The sequence below is a fragment of the Epinephelus lanceolatus genome, chromosome 20, assembly GCF_041903045.1.
Source record: "Epinephelus lanceolatus isolate andai-2023 chromosome 20, ASM4190304v1, whole genome shotgun sequence".
In the NCBI taxonomy this organism is placed as follows: Eukaryota; Metazoa; Chordata; class Actinopteri; order Perciformes; family Serranidae; genus Epinephelus; species Epinephelus lanceolatus.
In genome coordinates, this window is record NC_135753.1 from 20,349,047 (window position 1) to 20,363,504 (window position 14,458).

The 14,458-nt window shown below is 43.1% G+C and overlaps 1 protein-coding gene across 1 annotated transcript in view; it reads right to left on the reverse strand.

Annotated features, from left to right (window-relative positions):
* Window positions 1–357: 357 nt before the first annotated feature.
* The window catches only part of map3k22 (mitogen-activated protein kinase kinase kinase 22), a 58,325-nt gene continuing 44,224 nt past the window's right edge, over window positions 358–14,458 (reverse strand). Inside the window, exons 11-18 of the mRNA XM_033639024.2 lie at window positions 14,344–14,405; window positions 12,692–12,763; window positions 11,499–11,663; window positions 8,647–8,795; window positions 8,412–8,543; window positions 6,373–6,502; window positions 4,947–5,124; window positions 358–2,473 (exon numbers count right to left, since the gene is read on the reverse strand). Of these exons, the coding sequence (XP_033494915.1) occupies window positions 2,245–2,473; window positions 4,947–5,124; window positions 6,373–6,502; window positions 8,412–8,543; window positions 8,647–8,795; window positions 11,499–11,663; window positions 12,692–12,763; window positions 14,344–14,405 (1,117 nt within the window). The 3' untranslated portion in view covers window positions 358–2,244. The remainder of the gene's footprint in view (window positions 2,474–4,946; window positions 5,125–6,372; window positions 6,503–8,411; window positions 8,544–8,646; window positions 8,796–11,498; window positions 11,664–12,691; window positions 12,764–14,343; window positions 14,406–14,458) is intronic.

The following is a 14,458-nucleotide window of genomic DNA, read 5'->3' on the forward strand; positions in this document are numbered from 1 at the left end:
GACCTTTGTGCAAAGTTTGCTAAGTTTTCACCCATGGGAAGTATGATTTCCTCGGAAGAAGAAAGAAGAAGAAGAATACCTAGGATTACAATAGTGTTCTGGCAGCTTAGCTGCCTGGACCCTAATTAGGAACTAAAAATGGAGGAAAATCTTTCTTTTGTTAGAAAGAAATTAAAACATAAACTCAAAATTTTGTCAGATTTGTTATTATAATAGCACAGAAATCAGAGAGTTTAGTGTAAAAGTAGATATTCGCTTCGTAGAAAAACAAAATAGAGTGAATTCAACTGATTATTTTCACAACACAGTCTCAGGCAGTGCGATTGCAAAACAACACAATAAAGTCAAACACAGAAATAGTCTTAGACCTTGGATTTATTAAGTTAAATGTACAAAAGATCAACGACTTGATACATTTCATGTTTCAAGGCTTTGTCATTAAGACAAAACAAACTCTGTCCCAATCGAAAGCCTCCCAGCCTTTTCATACTGCCTACCAGCTCTCAGAGACAATCATACATACTCCTGTCTAAATCACAGTACAGTCTACTGTATAATGTTGCTATTTCATCAAATAGATTTGTATATAATGTAAAGAAATTTCATACAAAAGTGCAGAACAATATGTATTTACAGTATAATCTTTTTTTTTCCATATAAAAGAACTTCAGCAAATCCTGTGTGTGCTCTCTACTGAACAGCTGCTCACTTTATTAAGAAGCTTTCCGCTTTGGCAGTGAACGTTTGTGTTTACAAGCAGATTCAGATAAGGCACTGACAAGGGTCAAAAAAAGACTCGATCGTTCCTTAAGTGCCGCTACACCTCCGACATCTCCCCGGTTTAAGTTTCATCTCCACTTCAAAGAGTACAGCATTCAGCTCCGTGTTTTCCAACGTGACCCTTTTTTTTGGCGAGATTATCTCACGTGACATCACACAGAGCGAGGTGTGTTGCCAGGTGGTCAGTAAGTGACCCATTCATATAGTGTGGAAAGCAAAGTAAAGGCATGGGGTGACTGGATTCATACTGAAATTACAACAACAACAAAAAAATGAGACACTTACTTTAATTTCATACTAACACAATGTGACGTTAATGCGTCTGTTTTGGTCTGTGCAGTTTACTGTGCACGAAGCTGCCGTAACATAGAAAAGGCTATAGGGCTCTGAGGTGGCAAAACAATCCGACACGACTAACACTGCGCATTAACTCAGCCTCATGTTTCTGTCTCTGCAACTTCTCTTTGGCCGCTTGATGCGATGGACTCAAGGCTCACTGCGTGGGAAGCTGGAGTGGAATCCAACAGTAGTGTTGGTATTGCTTAATAGACATTGATGCAAAGGTTTGGTTCTTTTCTTTTTCTGCCTCACACCACACATTACTCTTTAAGAAATGATATAAAAAATGCTTCAAATAGAAAAATATCTCCTCAGTTGATTATCTTGCATGTCGGAAATGTTTCGATGCATGATATCAAAAGTGCAATGTTGACAGTCCTTCTAAAATGGGGCTCTGAGTGCCGTGAAAGCGGGGTGACGCAACCCCTCTACAATGTTTAAAAAAAAGACATTCTTGCTTACAAAGTCTTATTGTAAGGTGTTGACAAAAATACATTTACATTTTGCAGGTGGCAATAGAAAACTCATCGGCTAGGATGACTTTGTATGTGTTATTGTATGCTGTATAAAAATATTTGACCATCTTGAGTTCACACAGCTAACTTAGGCTGATGAGTAACTTACAGTACTATCAGATGTGATCAACGTCACCAGTCAGTCGTGGTGACGTAGCGCCTGGCCCGACCTAGACGCTGTTCTGCGGCAGTAAATGAGTGTAAAGACCCAGAGAGCTTGAGACCTCACCGCCTCTGGCCCCTTGTCCTGCTCTTGTTAAAGGACAGCAGTCTGTAGCGTGTGAGACTGCTAAGTGCTTTCTCGCCAGTCCCCTCCTGGGGCAACACACCGCGACGCCTCGGAGGACTCTGAAGGTCTGACAGCAGTCAACCTGGCCTCTCAGCGAGCGATCCGGGGTTGAGCTAGTTGGTGAGAGATGCAGGGTTCCTGACAAGGCAGACACTGGTGAGAGATGACAGGGCAGGAAGTTGGTGTGATGCTGAGCCCCGGAGCCTGGTGACTGAGAGGTGGGGGGGCGGCCCTGGGGACGGGGCGGGCCGGAGAGGAGGGAAGGTGCCGGGACCGCGGAGGCCTCGCAGGCAAAGGGGAGGGGAGGGGGGTCAGCAGGCCTCAGAAGCTGCCCTGGACGAACGGGTGGCTGAGCAGAACGTCTGCGGTGGGCCGCCACTTCTCCTCCACGAACACCTGCCGCAGGAAGTCCCTGCACGCGTCGGTCACGCACTCGGGGAGCATGGGCTTCGTAGGCTGGGTGGCGATCTTAAAAATGGCTGCCATGGCCTCGTACTCGGCCCACGGAGGTTTCTGGGTCAACATTTCCACAACAGTGCAGGCGACGCTCCTGAGGACAAACAGAACATCTAATTTAATCACACAAATATCACATCACATGTAGTTTGATGCATTTACGTTTATATAATACATATTGTACAAACTGGGGTTGTACACAACAGCATTTATTTAATTAAGGGCTGCAACTCATGTTATTTTCTCGATTAACCAGTTAGTTGTTTGGTCAATAAAATGTCATATACTGGTGGAAAATGTCGACCAGTGTTTCTTAAACCCTAAAATGACGTCGTCAAATGTCTTGTTTTGTCCACAGCTCTAAGACATTCAGTTTACTGTCATAAAGAAGCAAAGCAACCAGAAAATATTTACATTAAGAAGCTGGAATCAGAGAATTTTGACTTTATTTTAGCTTTAAAAAAATAATTCAAACCAATTTATCTATTATTAGATTAGTTGACACTGAATTAAGGAATCATTGCAGCTCTAATTTGACAACTGTAACTGGTTTATGTCCCAGTAATACAATCAGCTTTCAGCACTGGCTCATGTACAGATCATACTGCCGATGCAAATAAGGTTGTTTATGCAGCAGGGCATTTTTTTTGAAAGTTACCACAACATCTGAAAAGACGAGAGTCTAATGTATCGATACATATATCACATGGTCATATTCATTTAACTTTTTGTGTACTAACAGCAGTGGTGTAATGTCACACAGTAAAAATACTTTGTTACAGTACTTGAGTATTTTTTGGAGTAGTAGTATAATAGTATATTATAAATATGTATATATGCACATTATATATTGCACACATAGTGTATTGGATTGTTTGTGAATATTGCACATAGAGCGTAGTAATACACCAATGAAAGAAAGATTCATCCTGTGCATTTGAATTTTTTTTTATTTAATTTGAATTTGTTCAAAGACCTTATTGCTGTGGGGAAAAGATGATAATAAGTCTGACTCCATGATGGAAGCAGAAAGGGGAGTCGACACAAAAAAGCATAGTCGTCGTGCACATCCAAAAAATATTTAAGGCAGGTGGTGGACCAATAAAAGATAGCAATAAACAACACGAAGAAAGGTCCACACACTGTAACTCATGTGAGTGCAATTTATTAGCAGATTGATAAGTGATGTTTTGAGCTAATGCTCGTCTTCAGACTGTGGCTTTGTAAAAAGACACCATCAAATGTCACATATGGATGGGGCGCCCACCGGCTCACCCTATGTACAAAGGCTGTGTCCTTGCAGCGGCTGCAGGTTCGATTTCAACGCACTGCACCCTTGCTGCATGCCATCCCCCCACTCTCTCTTCCTTTCCCGCTATATCTGTCCTATCAAACAAAGGCAAAAAGCCCTAAAACATATCTTTAAAAAGTCACTTATGGATGTACTACAGTGTGCGGCCCTTTCTTCAAGTTGTTAATAGCAGAAAGTCGAGTCCCACAGCAGAGATGGTGAGTAATGATTCAAGGGGGCAAAGATTTGTGACAGGTCACTGCACAGTGACTGCTCCCCTGCAGTGTGTCAGTGCTGGAGGTCGAAGGTTTTCTTTAAATCCTTAAAGTTGTGAAGAACTTGTTTTTCTTTAAATGTGATGAGGACTCCCTTTTTAAGGTGGCGCACATGTTCAAAAGAAATAAACTTCAAAATTATGACCACTTACTTCTATTAACAGCCTTTATTTGTACTATACATCTGTAGACATTTTTAAATGTAACTGTAAAATATATTTTTTTTTACCATTGCTTTCTCCTAAAATGTATTTTTTCATCATCTTTTTTTCTCTATCACAAATGTTTTGTCTTTTATGTTCAGCATTTTGCGTTGCATTTTATGCATGAATTGAGCTCTATAAATAAAGTTATTATTATCATTTTACTTTTTAAAATTAAGTAAATTTAATATATTAAAATTACTTTTGATACTTAAGAGCAGTAAATGCCAGATACTTTAAGACTTTTACTCAAAAAATATCCCATAAGGTGACTTCTACCAAAATCATTTTCTGGCAAGATATCTGTACATTTACTCAAGTGTGGCTTTCAGGTGCTTCACCCAGGACTGACTGGTGGTCATAATCATAGTTTTAGTGCCCCAGGTGCACAACAGTAGGTGGTAAGAGGTTAAATATTTTCATACAATCGAATCTCACGATAATCTTTATAGGTGTTCTTTTTGATTTATCCACCCCTGCCTTGTACTCCTAACACAAGTTAATATTTCTGTTTTGTAACCCAGATTTAAGATAGCACTCATGTCATGGTGACTGCTATATGTATTCCTGTAACCAGTCTTATTTAACATGTTTTCAGTGTCACCAGACGTACAGCACACACCACCAACACAACTGTTTCCACTCACTTTATTGCCTCACCACCCATTTATTGAGGTAACTTTACAGCTTTTACTGCGACAGTGTATTTCTGTGCTTGTAATAAATATTTTTTTGCACTGCAGCGGTCTAATATCCCCTGTGGGCCTCATTACAGCTCCATCTGATCTTGTTCCTTACCATACATCAGCTTTGCGGCCATAGCCCTCCCCATTGATGACTTCGGGGCTCATCCAGTAGGGGGTGCCAGTGACGGACTTGATTCCTGTACCAGACATGCAGATGGTCTGGATACGTTTGCTGGCTCCAAAGTCTCCCAGCTTCACGTTCCCCGAGGAGTCCCTCAGGATGTTAGCACCTGGTTGAACGAAGCAAAATGAGCTCAGAGTTATTCAAGAGTCTCCCGAGGACTGTTGATATCCTTACAGGGATACTTTGACAGTTTGAAGGTTCAATTAATGGAGCTGCAGTGTGGGCACAAAGTGCATGTGCCAGCACTGAACAACTTGAGGGTAAACTTTTCCTACAGCTTGAAAGGAGCACTGGCAGACCTATTTGTAAAATGTCAAAGGATACCTGCTAGCAGCCTTTATATAAATACAATACAGACTCATATCTACACATTAGAGGAACGCCTTTTTGCTTTACACAAATCAACATGAAATACTGAATCAACTGTGCTCCACGTGGATCGAACCCCGACACCCTTCCTTCTCCTTCTTTAGTCATTTTCCGACATGTAGCTGTGTCTATCCCATTTCCTTCAGGCGCTCCGCTTGTTTGATCAGTGACTAATGTACACCACTCGCCACACACTCTCCACACCCACTTCAAGACAGAGGCCTGCAGAGAGGAGATTGAGAGACTAAATACGTGACCTTTCCTCTTAACTCCTTGCTCCTTTAACCTGTTTCCACTGCCTCTACGCTGTGAGACTGTGCGCCTCTCTAATAAATCATCTTAAGGCTTTATTTGGAATGTTAAATTCAGAGGAACTTTATAGCCTACTGTCATGGCTGCGATGCCAAGCTCTATACAAAACCGCATGTGCTGACAGCTCTTTTTACTGCGTACAGAAGAGCTCTTGTGTGGTGAGATGAGCACACACCGTATATTACACATGAAGAGCATTTTTAAGTGGAAAATCCCACCCACGTATGTACTCTCACAGGGCCTGCCTGTGTCCTGTGAGACCTACTATCTGTTTTCCCCCCACCAGACGGTGTATTTCCCTCTCCTTGGCCGCGGCTGAACGAGGCAGCGACTCCCCAAAAGCTGCGGGCAGTCAAACTAAAGCCTTTCCATCCGGTGTTGAACATTTTTAGACCGGCCGATTTCACCAGCATGAAGCCTAATATATCTCAAAGGGGGAATTGAAAATAGCACATTTTTTCCAGGCTCCTTCTGCAGACGGTGAATAACCAAATGAGGAAACATCAACCAGAATAGAACGAGTGGACCTGGAGTTTTCTCGGGAAACGGTTGCTGCAATATAAACCACGAAGAGAGGCTGTGTACCGTCAGCTAAGTCTGTGTCCCGTGTGGGTGTTCACTAGTTACAAATCCAATTAAAACTCTATCCTGACCTTTGCCTGTTTGCTGTTACCTTTGATGTCTCTGTGTACAATCATGTTGCTGTGCAGGTAGGAGACTCCTTGGAGGATCTGCCTGGTGTATCTCCGTGTCACCTTCTCTGTCAGCGCCCCATAGGCTTTCAGCTGGTCCTTTATTGAGCCCTGGAGAGACAGAGGGTTGAGATCTTTACATTGGCTGCAGTGTTAACTTATACTAGTCCATACCCATTGAGTGCACAGTTGCCCACGTACAGTTTCACATGGTGTGTGTTTGGGATACAGGTAATAGGAAATTGCAGATTAAACAGTCAACTGAACCCATTAAGAAGAGCAATGTATTCAGACAGAGTTTTTGTGAATTTGATGGTACGATTGCTTTATCTTACTATATAATGACTGTCTACCAAGTTTAGTAAAAATCGATATGCCGGTTAGGCCTAGATAAGAAATTAGCTCTCTAGCGCCCCCATTTTGTTTGATGGGGTCAATAATGGAGGGGTCCCCTCAGATTATGTGTGGTCATATGCCTACAAAGTTGCGTGGTGATCGGTGAAACCCTTGAGATGTTATACACCTTTATGTGATGAGCCACGCCCTCCGCAATATTCATTGCCTTATAGAAGCTCAGTTTTAGTAAGTTTTCCAACTTTTGCCAAGAGGGAACTTTAGATATTGGTCCCTAGATTATGTTCATTGAGTTTCATGCAGATCGGTTAGATATCGATTTTAAGTGTTTTTCAAAAATTCAAAATGGTGGAAAATCTATATAACAGGAAGTTATGGGTTCTTGAGGCAAATTTGTTCCTCATGAGGAGAGGCATCTCTGTGCAAAGTTTCATGTCTCTACGACATACGGGGCATGAGATATGCCCATTCAAAGTTTGCAATTTCAACCGGTTGCTATAGCGCCCCCTTTGGCCAATTGATGTAATATTGCTTCATTCGCATCCTCCCATGACCCTCTACCACTGTGCCAAATTTCACATGGATTGACCAAGTCAGTGAGGAGAAAAACGTGGAACAGACACACAGACACAGACAGAGTTTTCGTCATTATATAGTAAGATTACTGCCACAGCTGTAGGGTATAAAAATATATATCTGCTTTGGAGGGTTGGCATGATGGATATAAAATGCTTCAGCGTCTTTAATATGCATACTTGCAACAACATTTCCGGCTAAAGCGGATTTATTTTGTCTTATTGTGAAAGCGCCCCCCGAGCTAATTTTTAAGTACCAAAACAAAGTATTTAAAAAACACAATGTGCTGAAAGAAATCTGCTGGATTTCGACTCCAAACACCTTCAATGTTCTGCATTTCCGTTCATTTCCTGTTTTCAGTTCCTCGCGAGGAAATCGCAGCAGCAAAGACCTGATCCAACACCTGTGACGCAGTTCAGGACTCACGCAGTGAAAACAAAACTTCTCCCTCTCCACTTTCAGCTGTCAGCAAGACACCTCCACAGCTCTGTGGCTCTCAGAGGGACACTCGCCCCCTCTTTCCTCCCCTCCCCGTGGGCGACTGGAGCGTTATCGGTCAGCCACAGCGGTGCAGCCGCACGGAGCAGTCACACACACACATACTTGGCTCTGTCACCTCCCCTCTTGCCTCTGCCAGAAAACTCCAGCGAAACATAAACATTCCCAATTTCCAGACAATGTGTGACTAAGACACTCAACGCCACTCGGAGGAAAAAAATAGCCCAGGAAATATTAAAACCAGGCTCAGGGACAGGGTCCACAGGCGACTGCAGCTCATTAAGGCGCTCATTTAGTGAGAAAATGATCTCATAAACTGAGCCGTTCTGCTGACATCAACCACTGAGGACATGTTTGTTGACAGCTGGTGACATTTCGGAATTGGTTTTAAGCAGATGTGACCAGTATGGGTTTGATTTGATGTTTGTCTCTAGACGTCAGAGGACCTATCTCTGCAGCCAGGAACTGCTCAAGATATGACAGACATTACTGGTTATTGTATCTCAATCAAACATCAGGGATTGTTAGCACGCTGTCGAACTGCATGAGAGGTTTAAAAATATTCAAATAAAAAGCCCTGCAGAATACGCACCCCGGGCATAAACTCCACGAAAATGGTGAGCTTCTTCTGCTCAGGGTCCCGAAGACAACCATAGTACTGAACAATCCGGTCATGACGCAGATTCTTCAGCAGCTGGATCTCACACTCCAGAGCGTTCACCTCCTGTGGAAGCATAAAGCAATTGCATATTTAATCTTGAATCATCACTGTTTTATAACACATGCAGTTTGTGACTAATCCAAACGTGTGAGGTGTTCTCTCTCACCTTGCTGGTTTCTTGACAGTCGGTGTCAAAGGGCACCTGCTTGGCGGCCAGCTCGCGGCCTGTGTCGGCGTCATAGCAGAGGTAGACCTCCCCGAACGCCCCGCGCCCCAGGAGCTTTCCCTGTCGCCAGTTGACTGGCGCCCTCGGAGCTGCAGAAACAAGACACCACATGATGAAAACACACCCGTAATTCATTTGCTCGCTGAGCCCCCAGAGGCAGACGGATCCATCATGATAAACTGATTCGAGAACACACTGAAGCATGCATCAAAATCTAAAACTCGCACAGCAACCTCACCAAAACCAGACGTGAAAAAAATCCACCGCAGGGTCGTTAAACATTCCCCACCGCAGACCCTCTCAGATGGGGAAGCCCCCTGATATCTGAGTCAAACCACGCACGGTCGACCGGAGAGAGCATCTCAACAATTCTCATCTTTACAGGCCCAGACTCTGAGGCTTTGTTTTGGTATTAACAGGCGGCTTTGTGGCCGGGTTAGACAGTTTGGTCTCGTGTGGGTGCGAAGGACACCAGAGACTGACACGTCAGCCACAGACTGCTGAGCTGAGCTTTCGTTTCATGACAAAGACAATTTCTGGGCGACTCATACTGCAGAGTGAATGAGGACAGATGTGATTAGTAAGCCTGTGGATGATGAGAGGGGAGCTGTGCCTGCTGTGACATACAGTATTACTGTACATCATCTCTACTCCCTCACACAGACTACTTCTAAGAATTAAACATGTTCGACAGCCACAGACTATTTACTGGAGAAGAAATTTGTCTTGTATTCTTATGACTCCTCCATGTTTGACTTTCTTCTACTGGAACAATCAAGTCACACTGTTATTTATCAATTTAAGATCTAAATTCATTTGCCTTGTTCTTCATGTGAGATTTATTTTTGTAGTTTATATTCTGTGGTGCACACAGGATGCCTTTCAACAAGGGCTGGGTATCATTTAAAAATTTTTTTTGATAATATGCTGATAGGATACCTGAGTTTTGGCACTGATAGCATAGTCTTTTAGTGCCTGACTTCTGTAAATTTTCTATTTTCAGAGAAGCCAAAGTGCCCAAATAATCTCAAAACAACCTTCTGTACAAGACCTCTGCCCAAATTAAATAGTCTTACACTGGCAAAATGTCTGGAATTATCTCAAAATGGTCCCTTAAATCTCTCTCAGATTTAACAATAGAATTTGGAATTCCCAAACAGGAATTTTTATACTTACAAATTCATAATTTAAGTGCTACGCTCAAAAGAGCAGGGCGACTATCCCTGGGGTTGTCAAGGACGGAGGAGATTCTGGAGAGCTCCTAATCTACTGTGCTCTGTTAGAACATCATAGTAAGACTTGGGCTTTGAGTGTAGTGATGATCAGTAGGAAAGTATATGTCAGAATGTCTTGACTTCATTGTCTTGTAACAACATAACTGAACAGAATCATAAATGTATGCACAGGATATGCACCCCACTACGCATGAGTCAGATATATCCTAAAACGCATCATCTAAATGTCACAGATGTAAAACATGTACAGGGTCAGTTGTTCATGTTTTCTGGGAATGCAGAAAAAAGAGGTGCATGATCTGACTGTTAAGGTCTTGAGGATACCATCTGACACTTTGCCAGTACGAAACTAAACAGGACACTAGAAACCATGTCTGCAAAGATGATCGGCATAATATCATATATCCTCCTGAGACCATCACATTTTGGGTTTACTTGACTTTATACCTAAATCTAATTGACTCAGACCTGCTGTCCTCATTCATGGACATTTTTTGTGCCATGTAGTGGTAGTAAGAGCACAATACACTAATCCATGTAAAAACAAGATGGCGGCCATCCTATTGCGGCGATCCCGACACAATAGGACAAGGTCCAAAACTGATCACATTTTATGGTTGAAACTTGTTTATTTATGATTTATAATGTTTGAAGTTTAATATGGCAACAAATTTGACCAATCTTAGCAACAGTAACAAGACGCTGTTAATTAGGAAGTACTCGTTTGAAGACACTAGGACTTTATGGTCGTCTCGTTTTAGGCCATTGGGACTTAATTATTGTTGACATTTTGTAGTTTTTTATACTTATTGGGTCCTACTGATCCCAAAAGTTCAGGTCTCAGGAGGATATAGCAAAGAAGTGTATTTTGCTCAACTGGAACCAGCAAAGACAGCAAAGTTTAATTTGTTCAAACAAATATTGAACGATACACTACAGCTGGAGCCTCTATGGATCTCTGACCATCCACCTCGCCTGCTTACATGTGCTCTGACTCTATGAAGACATGAACCATTTCCACTGACCTTTATTTTTATATTGTCTTCACCGTCTGTGAACTTGTTCGGGGGTGTTTGTAAAATGTTAAAATCGAATAAAATTAAAAATAAATTTAAATAAATTTACAATTAAAAAAAAAAAAATCTGGATTTATCTGCTGAAAGAAGAAGTGAACAGGCAGTCTTCATTGTTGTAGGAGGTACATTGGTTTCATAAAGCCCACACCTTCATGTTTACGACTGCACAAATACAGTGGACATATGGTCTATGTATATCTTAAATGGTTTATAGCACTAAAAGCACCAAGGTTTGATACCCAGCCCTCCTCCTCCTCCTCCTACTCTAAAACAAGTCTGAATGTTCCTCTCACTGTCCTCTGGGTTATCAGTCCGAGTTTATTTGCCTCATTATCCACAGGAACCACACAAATACAACACTAATCAACAACAAAGGCCCAGAAATGCAGTTTATTTAAGACTGTTTATATGTTTTGGGAGAAATTTCCCCGTCGGTGCTTCCTGTCCCTGCACTGCAACAGTTCTTAAGGACACTACTTACACTTGGCTGTACCCCGCTGGCAGCTTTTGTCGGTGGTGCGGCCCAGTGAGCGCAGGTCACTGTACTGCAGCGTGCTGTCTCCATTGTAACTGCGCGTGCGACTGGAGGGAACCAGCTGAAACAGGTTCTCCTGCGGCATGAAGCTGCGCGGAAGTGTCCTGCGACCTGAAAACAAACATATATTAAAAAAATAGACATATTAGTGACTTGACACACGCACACAGGCCACTGCATCTTTTGTTTGCACTGTGATTTCTCACACAGGTGTTGTGCATAAAATGAGCTCTTGGCCAAGACTTAGGGCCAGCCAGAGCAGAGTGCCTCTCGCCACTCCGTCCCACTTCCCCTCAGACAGGAAGCAGGGCGCTGTGTTTTTATACAAGTTTGGGTTCACCGCAGGGAAACGTAAATCATTGCTAGCCAAGGTTAGCCTCTGAGTAAGCAATTACTAGCAGCTGCCTGGAACAGCAAGCCAGCACTTCATGTACCAAATGTACCCGGAGAGCAGAAGAATGCAGATATTCTCAAATATTTCATCTGGAAGTGACAAGGGTGACAAACATATGAGGAGGCACTGTAAAGAATGAGATCCTATATTATGCATCTGAAGTTAAGGGGAGCTACACCCATTTTCAGAATGCATACATGTCATTCCCATGGTGTGAGACAGCCCAGAAATTCATGCAAACAACCTTCTTTAAAATCCAAAAACTAGAGTGCTAGAACTCAAAATTGTGATGCACAGGGTGTGAAGTCTGGAGCTGCTCCATAAACAATGAATGGTGAAAGACACAGAGAGCACCCAGGGGAGTGCTCTGACTACATGGGTGCATTTTCTGTTTCAGAGCTGAGACTCTACAATAGAATAAAGCTCATTTGGTTATAAAAAAGAAAGCAAACATTCTGTGGCTCCAATTAATTGTCTATGGAGCAGCTCCAGACTTTAAACCCTATGACATCACAACTTGAGACTTCCCTCTCTGGTTTCTGGCTTCGAGAGAAAGTAGCTCATGTTCACAAATAGTGAACTTTCTTAATTTAGGTGGTGTTCCCCTTTAAAAAATCTGACCAGATGGGAGTGCCTGGTGGTGGCGTGAGACTGTTTGTGTTGTCCTGTGGACGTTGCAGCATATCTGTTTAATCTGTGCAATAATGGTGGTGTTGTTATTGCTCTAGTAAAGCCGGTTTCTTACGGTCTCCGTAATCCTTGCTGCGATTGGGCAACTGGAACTGGCGAGGGAAAGTCCCTCCTTTCCCGTGGCGACCTGAAGAGGGAGCAATGAGGCAGAGCTGTCAGTTGGGAAGTAATCGAAGCCTCGACAACAACTGAATTCTCCTCTTACAGTTACAGTACTCCTCAATTTGCAGCTTAGTGCTCATTCAGGTCTCAGGTTCAGTAATGCAGGTTTAATTACTTGGAGCTAATCACACACAAACACACTGATGCCTAATAAGATTACCAGAGTTTCACATTTCAGCTGATCACATCTGACAGTCACTACGCTGCGTTTGCTCATCTCGGTATGTCAAATCAAAGTTCAAAAGCAGCGGGATGGAAGACAGCTTTTCACACACCAAACAGAGCTGTTGTATTGCCTCGCTGCAGCCAAGAGAGAAACTGCAAACAGCTCATGTGTGCTAGCTTAGCCTTAGCTCTGAACCCAGTGGAGCAGTAACTAAAGGCAGGTGGGGAGCACTGCTGACGCAGGCGAGCGCTGACACTCACTCTCTCTCATACACACACACACACGCACGCACACACTGAATGGAGAGCAGCAGAGCCGCTTGCAATTGAAAGCAGCTGTTCTGTCAGATGACTGCCTCCCCTCGCGCTGTTTTTGTGGCTGTATCCCATGGAGACGGGAGTTATTTTTTGTGTTTGGCAGCGCGGGATGGAGAGGAAAAATCTACTCACAGGGAATGGTAAACAAATACTGTAGCCCTCAGCAGGAAGGGCCACACAGCTTTACATCTGGGGGGGGGGGGGGGTTGTGTGCATGCGTGTGTGTGCAGGCACGTGCATGCATGCGTGCCCTAGTGAGTCTTTAAGTACTGCTGCAGCTATGTGAAGCCCCCATACTCCCAGTCTGTGTACACAATGTGCAGCACTCCCCTTTTTTAATTTACAGCACAGGGGTGGTGCAGGAGAGAAAGAAATGACCAGATTGGGAGAGCTGCTGTGGTTGTGTCTGTTCATGAGGATTAGCGTGGCGTTATCTGTCATCCTGCTCTATTTGATCTGCGTTCTGAAGGAAAAGGGACAGACAGGGAGCCCAGGGACGAGGAATAGACGAGAAGGAGGGAGGGGGGGGCATCAAGAGGCGATGGGACAGGGAAGGGAAGTGATCATGAAAAGACAGGAAAGCAGCAATGTCTGAGTTTGAAAAAAAAAAACGTCAGACGACGATGGGAGATGGGCTGAGACAGACAAATGAGATGGACAAAGGGTACACAGAGGAGACTGTGTGGAAGATAAAGCAGGAAGAGTTATGATGCTATCACGCTCCCTTCATCACCTCCTGAGACACAAGAAATACAACCAAGATATTAAATATCTCCACAATAAGCCATTCCTCATTTTAAGTATTTACTCCCAGATAAAAGCATCAAATAATATCATCTCCCTCCTCATTAGTAATCTCAGGAGGCCATTTGCAACAGGGGGGATTTTCAGATAATCAGGAGCTTTAGGTCTTTTTTCTCTGAAACTGATTGCACGGTTATAATTACCACAGAAGTACAAAAAAAGTGAGAACAGACAAAACTTTCTAATAATGAAAAAGCTTTTTGCACCTCAGCAGAGAAGCAGTTTTTTTACACCTGGCGCAGATTTCACCCCTCTTACCTTTGTATTCGTAGTTGAGGTTCAGGTAATTATTGTCACGGTTGTTCTGTGAGAACGGAGGACTGAAATGACAAGAGAACAGGAGGGGAAAGAGTTGAAGAAAATGGTTTGCTAT